At 40.9% G+C, this 18945-nt stretch overlaps 1 protein-coding gene and 1 non-coding gene across 2 annotated transcripts; one reads left to right on the forward strand and one right to left on the reverse strand.

Moving 5' to 3' along the window:
• Window positions 1-9360: 9360 nt before the first annotated feature.
• Window positions 9361-9433, reverse strand: Trnak-cuu (transfer RNA lysine (anticodon CUU)). The gene has a single exon. It is a non-coding gene; the product is annotated as a tRNA-Lys (tRNA).
• Window positions 9434-11460: 2027 nt separating this feature from the next.
• On the forward strand, window positions 11461-12488 carry LOC132255864 (putative odorant receptor 83c). The gene is made up of 3 exons (XM_059752035.1): window positions 11461-11642; window positions 11718-12381; window positions 12435-12488. Exons 1-3 carry the CDS (start codon window positions 11461-11463, stop codon window positions 12486-12488), a joined length of 900 nt encoding a protein of 299 aa, XP_059608018.1.
• Window positions 12489-18945: the final 6457 nt, after the last annotated feature.

Below are 18945 nucleotides of genomic sequence, written 5' to 3' on the forward strand. Positions count from 1 at the left end.
AAAAAGGGGGGGGGCTGTGCAGTGCAACTTTTCACTCCCTGTCACAACTTTCGCGCGCGCCGTAACGTGCTTTTTCACGGGCTTTCCACCGGCAGTGCTTCTGGGGTGACACACGAACTGAAACTGCCTCTTCATGCCCCTGAAATGCGCAGTGAAGGCGCCGGAGTGAGATGGAAAACCCCAGGGTGAGAGTGGGAGTTTCCACCCCTTTCAGGGATGCGCAGATCCTTCCCCACCCAAGCCACCCACTCACGGTGGAACCTTGGCGGAAAGTTTTGCTTCAATGTGCTTTTGATGTAGTCACAATCTCACCCCCTCTCGCAATGTAACTTTATTAACACATTACACACATTGATTATCGTCTCTGGCACTGGGAAAACTATAAATTGCGTCTAACAAAGCAAAACCTGACGATATCATGGCCATAAAGCTTAACTATCAGTGAGTTTTCCCGGTTGTTCAACTACGCTTTAAGCTCTGTGCTCGCCAATGTGATTTTTACAAATAAATCCAATTAATACACACAAAAGCTCACAAACTAGAGGCAAAGATTGTGACAAAAAATCACATTGATTTGTCCAATAAAGCAATGATGCCATCAAAAGTCAATTAATACAACTTTCTGTCCAACATTCACGTGGCGAAGATGGGAAGAAGAATGAGGAGAAAGCTAACTTTCGGTAATGTAATCTTCGTGAAGATTTCCACTTCCCGAAGGATATGTTTACAATTTCGGTAAATTATGTTTTCCACCCTTCTTCACACCATCCTTCGATGCATTACATGGGAAATCGCATGCGCACTTTGCTGCCGAAGGAGAAGAAGAAGTGCTTTCTCTGTTACTCAGTGGGGAAAAAGTATACATAATAGTGCAAAAACTTCCCCAAGCAGCAGAGTACGAGAATCCTTGTATATGCGCAATTGAAAGCTTCCTAAGCACACTTCTTGTGTCCTTTCAATTTCTGCCACCCCCCTCACCCCCCCGGGAAAATGTGGAAAAGCAACTTGTTATCGCACAAAACCTCCATCTAGCCGTTATCCACGCAAATTGAATGGGAGCGGCATCAATTTCACTATACTTTCGATTTTTTTCCTCCCAACTCCTCTCCGTCAACATTGCACTCAACTTTCCGACAGGATAACTTCCCGACTTGCTCTCAGTGTGACGGGAAATGGAAAGGGATAAAAAAGAGGCGAATAATTGAATTAACAGGAAAATACACGGAAAGTTTCGCACACGTTTTATCATTGGGATATTTTTTGTACAAGAATTTATTTATTGTATCAAATAGAGATCATGATTCGATCACACAATTGTAACAATACAAGAGAGATAATATCAAGTGTTGAAGTCACTAAGAGAAGTATTCTATAGGACATCTTCAATACTGATGTCTTGTGCAATTCTTCAGAATCTCCTCAGCCGAAGAGGAAATGTAAATGGAATGATTCCACCTTTCGCTCTGCTCCCCATGACAATGGCAGATAATAAACAATTTGTACCCACGAGCAGCGAGATAAAGTCAAGGAACTCCCGCATCCATCATTTACACATTTTTCGCCCATTTTTCAGCGCGATTGAAGTGTCTGTTTTTCAGGCTGCCTTCTTGGGCTGGGCTTCCGAGATTCGAGCGCGATAGGCGCGCTCAAAGTTGCGCTCGGATGAATTGTGGGCAGAGGGAGAATCAATAGAGAATTGCCGAGAGTTCAAGCATATCTCTATCCGGTGACATTCACGTACAAACTGCCTGTAATTGATTAGCCTCAATACATCACTGAATCGCGATTGTCTCTCAAAGTGTGCCTCATGAATATCTCCTATGCGTCTTGTCTCTCTCTCTCGGTTTTGGTGGAATATACCTTTTGATTAATTGGCTTTGGGCCTTTTTTTGGCTGGGCGAACAAAGGTTTTAGAATCTTTGAGATATGACATAAGAAATTGATACCAGCATAGAGTGGATGGAGAAATTTATCTTTGAGAAACTCCAGTGTCTGCAAGTGACAAAAAAACACCAAAATGGGAAATGTGAAAGTTGAAACCACAGTTATTGGGCTTTTTGACTGTTTTTCCTGAGCTGAAGAACCCCTAAAATATTATGGCAATGGCGAAAACAATTACTTCCACCCCCACTTTTATTATTGACTTAGTATCCGTCATTGTTGGTGCAAATTGCTCTTAAGCCTTTCCTCTCGAATCGTGCGTGTGTGTGTGTGACAAAACACTTTCCCTCCTTTTGTGCGGAGAAAAATGCAGTGCATTGAGCGACTCTAATCCTCACACCCGCACATCTCGTCTTGGTCCTAATAATTCAGCTGTTTTCTCGCAGTTGTCATCCTAAAATGAGAGCCTCTCCCTTGTATTTTATTGTCATTTTATATCCAACTCTCTGGCGATATTTATTCGGGCAGGAAGACAATAAGTATGGGCCAAGGAGACCCCGATGAAAGACATGGCAAAGAGAGACATTTATGTCTTATGGTCATGGTTGTTTTTTCTCCCTCCCTCCCTCTCTCTCTCTCTGGGTCTCAGTCAGGGTGGAGGAAAAGAGTTCATTGTTTAAAAATCATTAAGATTGTCGTGACGATAAGATGCCGAAGGCAGATTCTCAAATTTTCCACTCTTCTCTTTTCTCATGCACCCAAAATCCACCCGCAGCCAAAAATCGTGGCCATGGGACAAAGAGGCCTTATTTACAAACTTGTCATATCGTTTCGGGTGGAAATTATTTATAACCCCTTTTCACTGAATTTATCGTCCTCTGCAGCGGGGCATAAATGTGCGTCCTCGGGATCGGATTGCCGAAGAGTCTCAGAAGAGCAGAAGAAACACACACACAAGCGACGAGAAACCATGGAAAGACAGGTGAGAAGGCGCGGGAGTGGTTGAAAATTTCAAAATATCTTGTTATTCAATCCACGTCGAGAGACAAGGAGTGATAAAGGGAAAATAATAAACTTTCCTTTCTGCCTCATATTCGCTCACGAGGAGTGTTTTTTGGGGAAGAAAAAGGAGAGCTGTCGCTTGTGTTTTATGCCCGTGTGTCTTGTTAGATGACTAATGAAATATTGCCTAGCAGTTTCACATGATGTCAGTATTTCTCCTCGTTTCACGAGCTCCTCGTGAATACACTTCATCGGCAACTAGATTGTGTGAATCTGGAATTTTATGCTCTCAAAAATGCCAAAGAATTGCGAAGACGATGCGTTGAATTTGAACGACAATCAAAAATGTCCTTAATCGACTGACAGATTAACAAATGTTTGAATTCTAGGCTTTCTAGGCTATTAATTAGTAGCGAAAATTACTCATTTCTCTCTGTAAATAATAAAATTCTTCCTTAACTTGATTTTTAACTCACATTTTTCTTCATATTTCTTTCAATTCATTGAAATTGAATTTTAAACGGAATTATAACAGCGATATTTCATAAAATTCTAATTATTTCTTATCTTCTGAAAAATTCAAAGAAATATTAAATTTATCGTTAATAAATTGGCATTGGAAAAAATTATAGAATTATTTTTTTAATACAAAAATTACTTGTAAATCATAAAATAAATGATTTGCAAATAAATATAAATATATTTACAAATTGTTGTTTCACTTATTGTCTTAGGGAAATTCTATTTTTCTCACACATTGATTTGGGAGACTTTCAGCTAGTAAAACCATGGCAATAACTCTCCAGCTGAGAGTGAAATCAGTTTGAAAGAGAAACTGTCGCTTAAAAGTGCGTAAGTGAGTTTGCAATTGAAGCATGTCACAAGTGGTTCTCCAATAAAAGAATCAATTTGCCAGAGATAGTCGTAATAGTCGAATATCTCAAGCTGTCCGCCCTAAAAGAGTTGAATTTGTCGGACAAAAGACATCCAATTGATTTAACTCAATGAATTCCTCATGACAAGTCATAGGCTTGTGTCTGTTACACTTGAAAATTCATCATACAAAAGAACCTTTCCATCTCTCCCCATTCTGGTAAGGAAATCGCAGAGGGGTTGGCATCGAAGGGTGGATATTGTGAAAAACTGGATGGTGAATGAAATTAATAGACGGTTCGATAGACACATGTCAATATTTGCCACACGAAGGCGGCGCGGCGTCCAAAACTGATTACATTGCGAGGGTGTTACGCATTTCATAGTGAGTCAATTCCTCAAAGCAAATGGATGATGTAAAAAAATCATCTGCAATTTCCTCTGCAACATAGAAATGAATATTTCATGGTGTGCCACACGATGTAGAATGCCAGAAAGTCCCTCATCACCAGGATTACCATGTCTTCCTGGCCACTTTTTTTTCTTCCTCTGTTCTCGCACAGTAAATCATTTCATGTGGGGATTTCGGAGTCTGGTTCCGCTCGTTTTGACTTTGGGATTTGCATGAAATGAAAATTGAGATCTAATCACTACCAGCTTCTTCTTCGCGCACCATTTCAACTCCTCCAGGCGATGTCTTTGGTGGTGAGGAGAAGTTAAAGAAAAAAGAACCACCCTTAATGCCTCGTAATCCATGCCATGTGTGCTGAATTCCGCTCCCAATTAACCCTCTTGCATCTTGAGAATTATTGCCTCGTATTTTATCAATTTTTTCCTCTTCCCCCTAAAAAAATTAAATTAAATTATACCACGAAATGACACAGGCTCTGCGGTCACAAGATGAGATGCTCAGCAACGATAGAGACCAGCAAGAAAGGCGGAATGGAAAGAAGAGTGTCTTTGTTAGTTCCAAGGGGGAGATAATATGGCTAGAATACATCATTTTCCCACAATTTCAACATTTTCAACCAAAAAGTTTAAGTAAAAACTGGAAAATTATTGACATTTCGACTTGTTTTCAGTCTAAAAAGAGACTAACAAGTTTAATAAAGCCATTTTAGAAGTTCTCAATCGATATATTGTATTTTAACCTCAAATAATAACATCGAGAAACTTGAAAAATACAGTCAAAATAATTATTCAACGGTCACAATTCCCCTCTTATAACATAAAATTGAGAATTTTGACTAATAACTGAACTAGAAAACTCCTCAAATAAACATTTTTCAAATATGTGACATATTTTTGAGGTTATATTTGATTCTAAGACACTTTGGAGTGTGTTTAATTGCCTTAAAATTTAGAATCACGATCTTCATTGCTTGCAAATGCTTGATTAATATGGAAAATTACATGTTTTTAGTGATCATTAATTCACTAAGTCTTGTTTAATTTGGTTACATAACCTAGAAAATCATGATGAGGCATTTTTTTATGTAAAAACATAAATGAAGTTCTGTCTTGTTTGAAGAAATGCATCAATTTGTGTGAAAATAAATTTTAATACAAAAATATTGCGAATATTGAAACACTTCTTAGCACTTCAACTTCACTTTGAACCATATAATATTTCCCCCTTGGTTGGTTTATTGGTGTTCAGACACCTCTGCCTTAAAGCATTTGCTGTGCAATGATGTAATTCCCGAATCGTTTTCCATAATGCAGCAAGCCAGAGGAAAGTCATGAAGATTCTCAAGACCACTCGCTCTCTATGCATCCTTGACATCCTTCTGCAACAGTTTCAGCATCATTCGCTCCAGTGATTTCACAGTCGAGAACATGTAGCATGAGTCAGTGGAGATGGGATAATTCTCTCGATGGATTTTCAATTCCGTTCTCTGCCAATTGTGTGTGTGTGTGCTTCAGTGTTGCAAAATATCCTTAAAGCATCCTCATGAGATTCTCAGTCGAATGGGGATTAAGTGGGCAGCATATGGAATGTCTTGAGAGAGAGAGTGGCAAGTGAAGATTGAGATCTGAGCACTGCCGGGCGAGGCCTAATCCATTTCACAAATTTATTATATGCCAAGCATCAGATAAGGGAAATTCGACACATATCGATCGAGGGGACAAAAAATTGTCAAGAACCAGAGACTGAGAGAGAGAGTCACGAAACCACATGAAACATGCTGAAAATCTCATAATGCCGACAAGAAGTGCTATGATTTTGAGTCCGCCATATGGTTGCAGGAGCTCTTCAGCCTCCTTTTTGCACCCATCTGGCTTCCACTCGAGGACTGAGCGTGAAAATTCCATGGAAATTCCCAGAGACCAAAAAATACCCACCCCAAAGCGGTGAGCGGAGCTATTAATTAAACAAAGGCCCAACATAAACATTTCACCTTCGGGTGCGGCACTATTTACCCTTCCCGTGTCACAGCCCTCCGTCGAGGGTATGAGAAACCTGGGCGTATAAATAAGAATATGATATAGTCTGGTGGCATGAGAGGAGCGCGGACGCTTCATTGACCATCTGCCGCCTCGGATGTCATTCATGAGCCATTGAACATGTGACAAACCACACAAATTTATAATACTTACAAGTGTAATCGACCACTTCGACAGGAGCAGCCCTTCCTCAACGCCAAACGGCCGCTTTTTGCCGGGTCTGATGGGAAAAACCACAGACAATCAACTGATGAAATTGATATCTTCCAACTACTGTTGAGATTTCACGCACAGGGAATTTTTTTTTCGACTAGAATATCAAGAAAGAGCAACTTATGAATATATTAGATCATCAGCAATGATTTAGCGATCAATTTATTGATTCCATTCGCTTCTTCGCGCCATTTCATGTGTCTCTAATTAGAGGGAAAGACTTGCTTTCCATTTGTGAAATTCCCATGCATGAGAATTCCGTCACACTTCCAGAGTCGCCGTGACGAAATTCAGCGCGATTCAGGACAATTCAGTGCAATTGCAGCCCTTAAACCGAATCCTTAAACCAAAGAGAAAAATTGTTCCAAAATTTTTCCAGTTCATATTTTGTCTGAATATTAAAAGGAAGCATTTTATTGCTAAGATCATATTGTATCGAAAGCCTCCAGATGAGCCAAGAAAAGGCGACCAGAAGAAGAAAATAACCTCAGTAGGTTAAATATCGAATTATATTGCAGTCAAATGAAAGTCGCTGCTTCGCTTCTCCTTCTCAATTTCACTTCTGCATCGCCAAATTACTCTGAATCCCTTTTGTCACAAATGCTCTTCAAGAATGTTTGCTCAACTCCTCTTGGTCATCGTGATTTCGTGAGGTTTTTCGAGAAAAAGAAGAACTCCCTCGGCGCGCAATTGTCTTGCCGGACAATCAACCTGAAGACAGAGAGCGGAAACGAAGTCATTCTCTGTCATATTTTACTTCCTTCTGCGTCTGTTTGCCAACAAAATCCCCTCAGGATAATGGCGAGTGGAAAGGATGTGTGGAAAATATTGCAATCATCCGGACAATGAGGACTCTTGAGGGGCGCACAGGGAGGAATTCCCTTAAGTTTCTCTCTCAGATGCACCTCAAGGGACAAATTGGTATTGTGCAATTCATTACCTTCTTCATGGGTTGCCAAAAGGACGCAGATGTCCTTTTCTGCCTCTCAATCGCTCCTTTGTCCCTGGGCCTTCTTCTCCATCGCAACATTTCACTTCTCTCTCTCTCTCTCGCTCGCGCAAATTTTGCGTCTCATGCGGATTTTGAGTGGCGAATGGATGTTTATTTATTGGAATTTAAGGAGATGAAAATTCGTATTGTATCCTCAACCCTCGTGGACAAATAATTTCTTTCGTCAATTCCTCCATTTCTTGCGGCTCCTCTTTCACTCATCCTCCGGCATGGCAGGATAAAGTTTGAAGATTTCCTTCCGAGACTGAGGACTTGTCAAGTGTGTTTGCAAGACAAATTTCTTCTGCAATTTTCCTCCCAATTCATCGTTTCTTTTTTTAGGGGGCATGAAGTAAAGAAAAAAGACGCCCTCGCGTTAAGCAAAAGTATTTCCATCTTTTGAGATCCCCATGAAATTTATTCACCGACAAAAGGGAAGAAAAAAATTTCAACCAAACATTGATGATTTTCAATTCGACTCAAGCTGAAATTATAAATAAACATGGTGAATTTTCCTCATTCAATATATGTCGAATAAATTTTCCCAGAGAAATTACAAGTTGAAGGGAATTTGCAACAATGAAATTTCCATCTTCTTTTGCAAAATGACTCCAAATTTGCCATGAAAATGAAATGCGTTTTAATTGTGAACTGATGAGAAATTGTTGTTTATTATTGCGGCATTTCAATATTTTGTATGAAAATTCTTTCGGCAACCAAAAACTTCCACCGCAAGAGGGAAGATTTTCACCCGCAATGGTGGAAAATTCTATTAGGAAACTTTTCCCCAACATTCTGCATAGACTTTATTATAATTTCATGCTGTTCTTCTCTCCTTTTCTCCCCTTGAACTTCCTCCTTTCTCTTCGCCTTTGTGCAAAAAAGGTGAGGGATTTTGTCGTGAAATGTCTTAAAAATTTCGCAATCCATCACGACGGGAAATCCCCGGAATTGTGGGGCTTTTAGTGTAACAAGCTTTGACCAGGAGCTGCAGCGGAGCTCAAAGGATAGAGTCAGGATCGCGCGATGGCATCCAATTTGACTGCTCCTCGGAATTCTTGCGGTTGAAGCGCTTCCCTGTTGCTATTTATTCAAGACGTGAGCAGCGGAAAAGGAACTCCACTTGGCGTCGTAAAGCACACACGTATTTGGGGTGAATTGATACACATTCATATTCCAACGACGCGAACCAAGGGGCGCACATCTCCTTCTTCATTTCTTAATTTTATGTGACAATGCGCGCTTTGTTTATTGCTCTCATAGATCATCCTAATTGGCGAATACATTAATGAGCGATCACGCTATAAAATAAAACTGCGCGCATTTCTCAAATCTGCCATGTTTTAACGGCCAGCAAATCACTCATTTTCGCAATTTTCCACATAAACACGAGAACGAGCGTCTCGTCGGCGAATTGGCGCTCTGCCAGCAGCTTGCAGCCCCTCGACTGTGTGCCAGAGAGAGAGAGGGAGAGAGATTCTGTTGAGTGTATTGAGAGTCGCGGCAGCGCGAGGAAAAAATTGCATTTCTGCATGACTGAATGGAAATGTATAATTCAGCCGCCCATCGAGTGGGAGGATGTCGTGCAGATGGGTCCCGAAATGTGTGTTTGTATGCATTTAGATGTGAATTATTGAGGCGTAGCATCCCTGTGAGTGTGCTGCCGTATCATATTTTTATGCTACATCACACGGACGTGACGTGTTGAATGTGCAATGGTGAGTTTACTCAGCCACCACTGAGGAATTCTCATTCATATAATATGCAGGGTATTTGAATAAATTTCATATAACAAGCATATTTTGCCATTCGCCGTACATCTTCGCCTCCCTTTCATTTGCAAAACTCCCCACCCGATGCGCGCGTGAGAGGATCTGAGAAAGGATGCGGAGAAGTGCGCCACACTGTCAGAGGAGAGATAAAAGGGCGATTGCGAGGGTGGCAAAAGGAATCGCCCAACGTGGGGCTCGAACCCACGACCCTGAGATTAAGAGTCTCATGCTCTACCGACTGAGCTAGCCGGGCATGCCATTCGAGCCGCGGCGCTATTTTTAGGTCCACGCGCCGCCAAACATGTGACTTGCCAATTGTGCAAAAACTCCACGTCAAGCACATCAGCGGATTATCGCAAGTGAAATGTAAATAAAAGCAAATCACGCTTCATTCTGCCAACTTCACCAGTTTGTACTCAAACTTGCTCAACTTCTGCACTATCAATTACTTCACTTATGCTGAATTCACCTCAAAGTGAGACGTTGAAGGGTGGATAATATGGCTGTAATCTGTACACCACTTTCTGGCACTTCCTAAACTCTCAACTTTCTTCATCGTCTTAAGAGAATTTTAGAAGAAATCACAGGAAAATTGTGATATTTCTATAAAAAAACTACTTTTAATTACTTTTATGGAAAATTTTCTAATCATAATTTATAAGAAACAACATTAAGAGACCTTAACAAATTGCTCAAAACGTTTAAAATGTTCAAATTATATATTTTCAACTGTCGCAATTCTCTTAAAGTCTTGCTTTTATATGTCAATTTTACCTAGAAAATTATTTTGATGAAGTTTTTTGATTTTTTTGAAACACTTTTACTTCTTAAGTTTCTTCTGCTTATCTGTACACGACTTTTGACCTTAATATCTGCCTCTTGGCTTGAGCAAACCACATGAATTCTCAGAGAAATTGACGACAACCTTTCAACCTTTTGCGCGGCTTTTGGCAACTCCATCAAAAGCGTGATGGCTTTAATGGCGTGTCAAAAGGATTAGAATTTATACGGTTTGCCGAGATTCCGACGGCAAATGTCTCGGAAAATTCTAATAGCCATAAAACAGTGAGGCCCAACCATACCTAGCGATTAATGACCCACTGGAAATAATTAAGGCACACTTGAGCTATAAAATGAATTAATTTCAACACTCGAGAGCGAGAATTCCATGATTTTATGCACCAGTGAAATGATTAAAAACAGACTTTGAGGAATGCACGGAATCCACCCATGGAAGATCACATTGTTCCCAATTTTTCTCGAGGGCGCAGCGCCCTTTCCATCTCATTTTTTTCTTTTGCGTGTGCGTTCGAAATCCCTAAAGAATTGAGCTGAACAGCGCCGAGAGAATTGATGAATTGAACACTGACAGTTATTGGTATTGAGCACTTCCACGCTAGATTAAATTAAATCTAGGAGGTCAGGAGTTTGGGGGGTTGCAAAGTTGCGGGAGAATTTGAGGAATTCTCCACTCTGCACACAATTCTAATGCGAAATTCCGCGCAGTGTGTTGAGATGAGAATGCTTTTTGCCGGCGTGCCATCGATGAGCCATTTAGCAAAATATGGCTGACGAGTATATTAAATGGGAATGACTTGACGAAAAAACAAGTCGATGGAATTCACGAAATGCAGAGAGAGAGAGAGAGATGAACAAGAGTGAAAAAGTTCCAGAGACTTTCCCACCCACATTGTTTCCTCCGCGACACACGCGGGTTTGTTCTGACGATGTTATTTCGCTACTGCATGGATAATATATGTAGAGCCCAAAGGGGCGGGAAATTGTCGAGAATCAGGCACTTAAATTATTGATATGGTGTGTGAAAAAATGCAAGCGATCAATTTATTGATTCCATTCGCTTCTTCGCGCCACTTCATGTGTCTCTAATTAGAGGGAAAGACTTGCTTTCCATTTGTGAAATTCCCATGCATGAGAATTCCATCACACTTCCAGAGTCGCCGTGACGAAATTCAGCGCGATTCAGGACAATTCAGTGCCAGGATTCAGTGCAATTGCAGCCCTTAAACCGAATCGACGTCCTTCGCGCACTTTGCCATGAAGTTATCTGAGCAATTTGAGTTGTTCTGTGGTGAAAAGCCATCAATTGACTTCATAATTTCATTGGCAACTTTCAGTGTCTCAACCGGATCGCTGAAGAATCGCGTCTTGATAGTTTTCGCGGGACTTCTTGATCTCACGACAGTGTTTTTAACATTTATGCACTTCATTGAGGAATTCTCTACTGATTTCAACTTGAATATCGTCTTAACAACTCTGGCTATGACGGGATTTCTTCAATTGCTCTCAAAAATCGTCTTTGGCGCTCTTGAGCGCGAAGCCTTCGTTGAACTGATGAAGTGGATCGAATCTCTCTATCGAGAGCAAGAATCCGATCCTCAGCTCAGGTTTATCCTGGAAAAGCACCTGATTTGGGCAATGAAACTATGGAAAATCCTCAACAAGTTAGTATTTGTCATTTTACTTGTCATTTCAACTCACAGAACATTATAAGAACAAAGTTTTTGAATTTTTTTCAGGTGGTTGCGAATTGTGTACTTCGTTTTGGCCCTCTTAAGTGCTGTTTGCATGAGACCCAATTCGACTGCTGGTCTTGTTGTGAAAATACCTTTTCTGGGCGATCAAAGTGAAATTTCGTACATTTTGCAAATCATTCTCTTCTCCATGATCGGATTGTTGCTATTTGTCGTTGACTTTGCAATATTCTTCGTCGGTTTCCACATTATGGTGGCTCTGAATATTCTCAACGACTTCATCAAGATTCTACATGAGAAAATTGTGGAAATTCCCCATTTTCTCAGCATCGTCGTGAAGCGTCATTGCGACATAATTCAGAGCATCGATTTGCTGAACAAAATCATCGAGAAAATATCATTTGTGCAGATTCTGACAAGCGTCACTCTTTTGATCACCTTGTTCGCCTCAATGAGAACAGAAAGATTCCAAGTCCTCAGCTATATCCTGTGCCTGTTCGTGATGGGACAAACGCTGGTCTTCTGCGTCTTTGGCGAGTTCATCAAGCACAAGACTGAGCGACTTTCCACGACTCTCTACTTGACAAACTGGTACGAATTGAGCCTGAGGGATCAGAAGACTTTCCTGCTCATCCTCAGAATGTCTCAGCGCGAGTACGGATTGAAGGCCGCCGGAATGTACGAGCTCAACATTTATCTCTTCATTCAGGTGAAATTTTGTGTGAAAATGCAATTGAATAACTAATTTTGAACTTCTTCCAGATCATCAAAGTCGCATTTTCCTACTGCGCCATTCTGTACGCTTTGAGCGAGTGAAATATCGCTGATTTTCTCAGATAATTCAATGTCTTTAATGTATTTTTGCACATGATTAGAAGCAGACGATAATAAAGTGACTCACGTGGCGCACTTGTCAGCCCCTCGACACCGAGGGTGTTGGGAAAGATGATGGGTTTCCGTATCGCCTGCAGAACCACCCGAGAGTCTCACCCAGTCTCTTGAGATTCCGCCGTCGTGGAAGTTTTGCGGGAAACATGAACTGCTGCTTTCTCTCTTTGCGGCTCAAAGATGAAAAACACAATTTCCGCTGTGTACCCAATTTTCCACCGCATAATAGATAACAAATTGAACAATTTCGCAAACTAAAATAATATTTTATATAAATATCCAAAGTGGGTGTCTTCCAGCGCAATCTTGCTGTGCGTCGGGTGTTTTTTTTATGGAGGGGGTGGTAAATAAAACATGACACGCGAGGATTTATTTATCATCCAATAAGGGCGCGCACTGCATTGCCAGATGGAAGTTCTGCTCCCGCGGGATCTCGAGCTGGATGCGAAGGAGTCTAATGGTGATTGACAGCGAGAGTCATCGCAACGGGGGTGGCGAGGCAGGACTCAATTCCCCGAGCAGGCGCTGCGACGATGGCAATCTCTGGCAAAAGTCCTGGCGTGCGATTAACACAAACACTCGATTGGGCGATATCGAATTGAGCGACGCTCTTTTCCCTGGGAAAATTGACACGCTGATAAACAAGAGTGAAACATACTGGTGGCGCAGGAAATCTCAGACTGGTCAGAATGCTGGCGAAACATTTTCATAAATTGCCCAGGCGTCCCTTCTCCTCTCTCGCCCTCTCCATGTGATTATGATTTATGCTTCTGCCCTGACAATGGGAACATTTTGCCGCGCGTCTCTTCATTCTGCTGCGCCTTTGACAAACTGTGCAGAGCCGAAAAGTGAAGAAGAGAGCGAGAGAGATCAAAGAGATCGCAAGATCCGCACCTTTCAGAGACCAAAAATTGAGATTTTCAGCCCATATTTCGGTAAAGCCCGAGAGATAATCCTGCCAGAGATATCTTGATAAATTCATCGTGATAACATGTTACACGAATTTTGGAGCCAGAAAAACAGTGAGAAAAGACGCGTAAAGACGGTCACTCAAGCACTTTGTTTACATAAACTTTTCCATCTCAATACATCTCAAGAGCACACGAGAAAGCATATTTTCTCCCCGTTGGATATTCAAAGTGATATCCATCATTTGCAGTCATTGAACTTGTGCATTTGGAGCAAAACTGGGAGAGACATTCTGAGGGTGTGAAAAGTTTGTGCAGCAAAACAGCCATTATTGTGATAAAGTTAATAAAGTGTCTGCTTTTTTTATCTGCCACCCATAAATAAAGACAGTCTCAGGCCAAATGTGTGAAGTGTCACTGGTGACTTTTCCAGGAGGGAAAATTGCTATTTTTGTGACAAAAATTATATTCCAGAGATTGAATTCGGCGTCAAAACAACGACTAAAATACACTCATGAAACATAATACGTCTTGGCGTCTTAATCTTATGCTTCGCATCGATCAGACGACGATGATGAGTGAAATGACAATGTGTTTTGGGCATTATTAGGCATTAGGAAGGTATGAAATTTTTATTACCAGCAGACCAAATTCTGATCTCAGGAACAATAGAAAATAATAATCCAAGATTATGTCTGGAAATGTCTTCAATTTACCGGCAAATCCTTCTTAGATTATGTGCTTTAAGTGCCAAAGGAAAGTCACTAGTGAATTCAGATCTATTCTTTTGAATTTGAATGTTGTTTAATATTTTATTCACACTCATTTGCACTAAAAATTTCATTCTATGTGAGTTTTAGTGGATAATTATAATGAAAAAAAAAGACTAGCGTCTCTTTGCTTAGTTATTTTCGCGGTTTGTTCTTTATTTACTCATTTCTAGGTTTGAAAGGATACAAATTAGTCCAAGAAGGATTTTTTTTAGCAGAATCCATAACCTCACAATTTGAAAAAGACTGCAATAAGTCAGAATTGAGTGTGAGAATCAGTTGAAGGAGTCTGAAGAGCGATTCAAAATACCCTGAAAGTGTCTGAAGTGTTAAAGATTCTGCACAGAAACTTGACTTGATTGAGATTCCTCAACATTTGGTTTCTCACTTTTCCCTTATTTAAGCTTTTCGAGTGGTAATCACACGAAGAATTGCTGCATTTGAGAGTTAATCACATCGTTGTGAGTGGAAGCAAAGAGGATTTGATTCTGTGTATAGTTAATATTGTAATATTTCCCATATAAGTCCAATTACGAGGATTTACTCGTTCACAGCATCACTCAATGGGGAAGATTGAGGGCATTTCGGGAGAACGAGAAAATGCAACTAAATACTCTTCCCAAACTATCGACCGAATCCACTGACCAAAGTCTGGTGGTGTGTTGGAAGTCAACCGCATTTTGGGCAACTGAGAGTTCTCTGGGAAAGGCTCATGTCGGAGGGGGAGGAAATGGCAGAGAAATGCTGAGGGAAAATGTGTGCAATGATTCGGCAGAAGAGCGCGAAGGAAGCAGCTATCAAGTGTATTAGAATCATATTGATATTCATGGAAGCTGCACCGAAGTAGTGATTAATTGACAAGCCATCAAATTATACATTTCGACGAGAAAATGATGTGAGGATGAAAAGTGATTTCTAGTAGTTTTTTCCCCCTCCTCCTCCTCCATCTGCCGCCGCGGCTATCAAACGGAGCCCGCGCGCCACCGATCGCGATATCCATTATAATATCTCCGGCGGTATTGTGGCATGGAAGCAGCGTGATAAAGAGAGACGAGAATAACCAGTAAAATGGTTATGATAGGGGGCGATTTGGCGGCCTCTCTTGATGCATCTTTCGTGACTTTTTCCTCCAAACGCACGCGGAGAAGTGCTAGTCATTAAGACTTTTATTAATTGGCTGTTTTTATCACGTCGACAAAATCTTTCAACAGCTGAAAATCCTCCTCGTTTGATGGGCAGATTGACTACATTATAAAAGAGAGAGAGAGACTCCGACGCTTCTTTGCATAAAAGAACCTCAAAATCACTCGTTTCGATGGCATTAAAATTCTGTACTCCACTTGCTGATGGTTTTCTAGAATAAAAGCCATGTTTATTGAACACGTATTTTGGGTTAATTTCCCCTCGCACTTCAGCATGGGATGTGCGGATCAAGGGGGAGATAATGTGGCTAAAATCTGTACATCACTTCCTGACACTGTCACAATTTATGTGAAGAATCCTCAACACTTCTCAGGAGATCAGACTTCATGAATCTAACCAAACACATTAAAACTCACGTTTTTATACAATATTTTATGATTTTCTTCCGCTAAAATTGTATTTTGCGTATTTTTCTTGATCATAATTCTTAAATAAATTTTCTTTTCTTGTTTCTCACTCAAAATTGCAATAGTTTATTAAATAAAATATTTAGGTTATGTTTGACTTTAGCATTGTTTAGAATTGGACAAAAATTAAATTCTAAGAGGAAAGTAATCAAATCTGTGAGCTAAATATTATATAAATTGCAACACTTTCACTTCCTTAAACTCCTAATAATCTGTACACCACTTCTGGTCATAATATCTCCCCCTTGGTGCGAATGACCCCCAAAATTCAATGAGATGTCCTAAAAATGAAATCTCTCGTCTGTTCGTCATGTCTTTTATCAGTGAAAATGTTGCGACACAAGAATATTTGCTATTTCTCTGCTAAAGCCAATAAAAAAGAAGCTCCAAATGTGCGCAATAAATTTTCTATTAATAACTTTTGAGCACAATAATGTATGGAACATATATTCTTTCACGAAAAATGCCATGTAATGGCCAAAATGGCATACGGCACAGAGACAATGCGCAGTTGAGATCGATTTAAATTTTCATGGGGAAATTGAAGTCATTCCGAGGAAAAGTTTCAGCAATAAAATTGCCATCTCCTTCCTCAAAAATGTGTGTGTTCGGCGATCTCATGTCACAAACTTCCACAGACGTTTAATAAACCCATTTGTCAAGTTCACTGCAATATCCTTTTGATATCTGCTTCCACTGCTGCTCCTTTTATTGCCACTTGGAGATGCTCTAATGGACAAATAGATATTTATTGACTCTTCCACTGCAAACGGGTTAATTTATGGCCCTCGGAATAATTTAATTAAATGCCAAGATTTCTCATTTCCACCAATTTCCAATGGTGGTGTAATGTTGTCATGTGACGGAAAAAGGAACAGGCGGATTTCCACCACTCATCGTTGCGATGGATGGGCGAAACGTTGCAATGCGGAATGAAACTAATTTGGCATTTTTGTTTTAATTTAACCAATTCCACTCGAACGTCGTGTTTGTGCAGCTTCCATGACAATGTAGTCAGTCTGAGTTGTTGCAAAATTGACTGGATGGCGCGGTGAAAAGTTTCACAATGACGAAGGATAAAGTTTTTCCGTGTGTTCTTTTTTTTGTGTCCGTTCGCCCAACGATGGAAAAGTTCTCTCCATGTGAGTGCAATTTCCACGGAGAGTCTCGTGGATATTCTGAAGGCATAACAGAAAAATAAACTTGTGACAAAACAAGAGAGCTTTTTGAAATAGGCTCAAAATTGGGAAACTTTCCTTCTGTGCGAACTGAGAATTTTTGCCTCAATTGGACGCAAAGAATTTCTTCCTTCGCTCATTTGGGAATTGTCATGAGAAAATGCACCCCAAGAAAGTCCTCCTCAGAGAGAGAAAATGCTCAGTGGAATAAATGTCGAGAAAGCACGACTGAAGAGACAATTAAAGTTGAAAATAATGGCATCAACTTCATCTTCAATTATCATCAATTTGAGGCATCTTCTCTCGATCTTCCGCCCAAAAATCGCCTAATCTCACTTCGGAATCTCCGATAAAATTGCGCCCGTCCATAAAGAAAATTACACCAAGACAATGGGATGCTCTTGAGAGCAAACAAACCTAAAGTGGATGTGTTTACATTGGATGTGAATATTATCATTTCCTCGTCGTCTTAATGGTGGAGTTTTTGCCGTTGCCCAAAGCGAACTCTTCGCCGACAATGGCGCTTCGATGGTGATTTATCGTCATGGCGATGCTGCGACCCACGTTAATCACTCATGCGACTTTCGTGCCTCTTCACGCGCTGATATTCAAACTGACGAATGGCAAATTGAAGTCTCTCAGCAGCTGTGAATCCTCTTTTGCCAGCTTCATTCCACTCACTTTGTATCCTTTGCACGGCAAAGAGCTCTCGAAAGATACTCAGAAAGGATATTTTTCCATCGTCTTCGCTTATTCTCTCTTTTCATCCTCCAAATATCAATCCAAAGCTTCCTTAGCAGTGAATCACACGTCAATTAGACGATAAAGCGAGCCTCTTCTAATCGCGAGACAATTCAATTTCCATTAATTAAGAGAGAAAAATCTCCGTGACAAAGTCTCTTGTTGCCTAAACAGAACTGCTCTGTCGCGCCTTAACTGTGATAAGGCAGGTGTTCTTCACGCTTCAATTTGGTGGCCATTGAGTCCATTTGGATTGATCTGTCTCGGATAAACCCCTTTTTCTCAAAGGAATCCACATTCGCCGCGTGTCAATTAGACCTTTGACCACTCAATCCTTACCAGAGGAGAAGAATGAATAATCACGAGACGGAGGGCAATAAAACTAAAAGCTTTATTTGATATTCCGAAGGGTTGTAAAAATTCCAATGACATCATCCAAGGCAGAATCCCCCGTCAATGCTGGGAAATTGGCATAAGACAATGTATCGGTGAAATATTGGCCACATCAACTGGCAGCCCATGTCTTATCAGTTAAATTGCATCCTGCGACCCCTGTTTGGCCATGTGAAGAGGGGTTGGATTCCTTGCACCGAGAAAAACGGCGAGAAGATTGCTGGGGGAAAAATTCCCAGTGTCCAGATATGTGACATGGGCAGTTTGTCATTTTATTGTTCCACCCACACCACATTTCCCACCCTCCCCCGGAGGCCGTGAGGGGCGTTCAGCAGCAGTCGCAGCGTCAACTCCCCATCGGCAGCCGGAGGAACACTGTGGCCACGTCTTGCTGTATCATCGCCATCCCCTTGGCCACAATCTTGTGGGCAAATACAAACAGCCATCCGGCAGCTCAATCGATGAATTGCGGTCTCTCCGGTGGACCGAGAGAATAAATATTTTTAGTGTTTTCACAATGTCACTGGCGCTGAGCAAACATTCCACGTCGGGTGGCTTGAATGGCATTAAAGGTCGCTTTTTTTCCTCCAAGCACACACAATGTTTTTCTTATGTCAATTCAGCCTCTGTGTGCCAATTCCTTTTCGTCCTCGCGTATGGCGTAAAAAAAAGTCCGGCCATCAGATGCAGAGAACACTCGTGAAAGAGTGCGATGATGTTTAGAGAGGCACAGACAATGGACAAATAGACAGTTGGTCCTTCACGTGATCCTCACTTCAGCAGCG

This window comes from Phlebotomus argentipes, unplaced genomic scaffold (assembly GCF_947086385.1).
Source record: "Phlebotomus argentipes unplaced genomic scaffold, Phlebotomus argentipes genome assembly contig_5, whole genome shotgun sequence".
NCBI lineage: Eukaryota > Metazoa > Arthropoda > Insecta > Diptera > Psychodidae > Phlebotomus > Phlebotomus argentipes.

Coding starts and splice junctions, on each gene's coding strand:
- LOC132255864 (XM_059752035.1), top strand. CDS start 11,461: ATGACGGGATTTCTTCAATTGCTCTCAAAAATCGTCTTTGGCGCTCTT. Junction 11,643..11,717: donor CTATGGAAAATCCTCAACAA/GTTAGTATTTGT, acceptor AATTTTTTTCAG/GTGGTTGCGAATTGTGTACT. Junction 12,382..12,434: donor ACATTTATCTCTTCATTCAG/GTGAAATTTTGT, acceptor AACTTCTTCCAG/ATCATCAAAGTCGCATTTTC.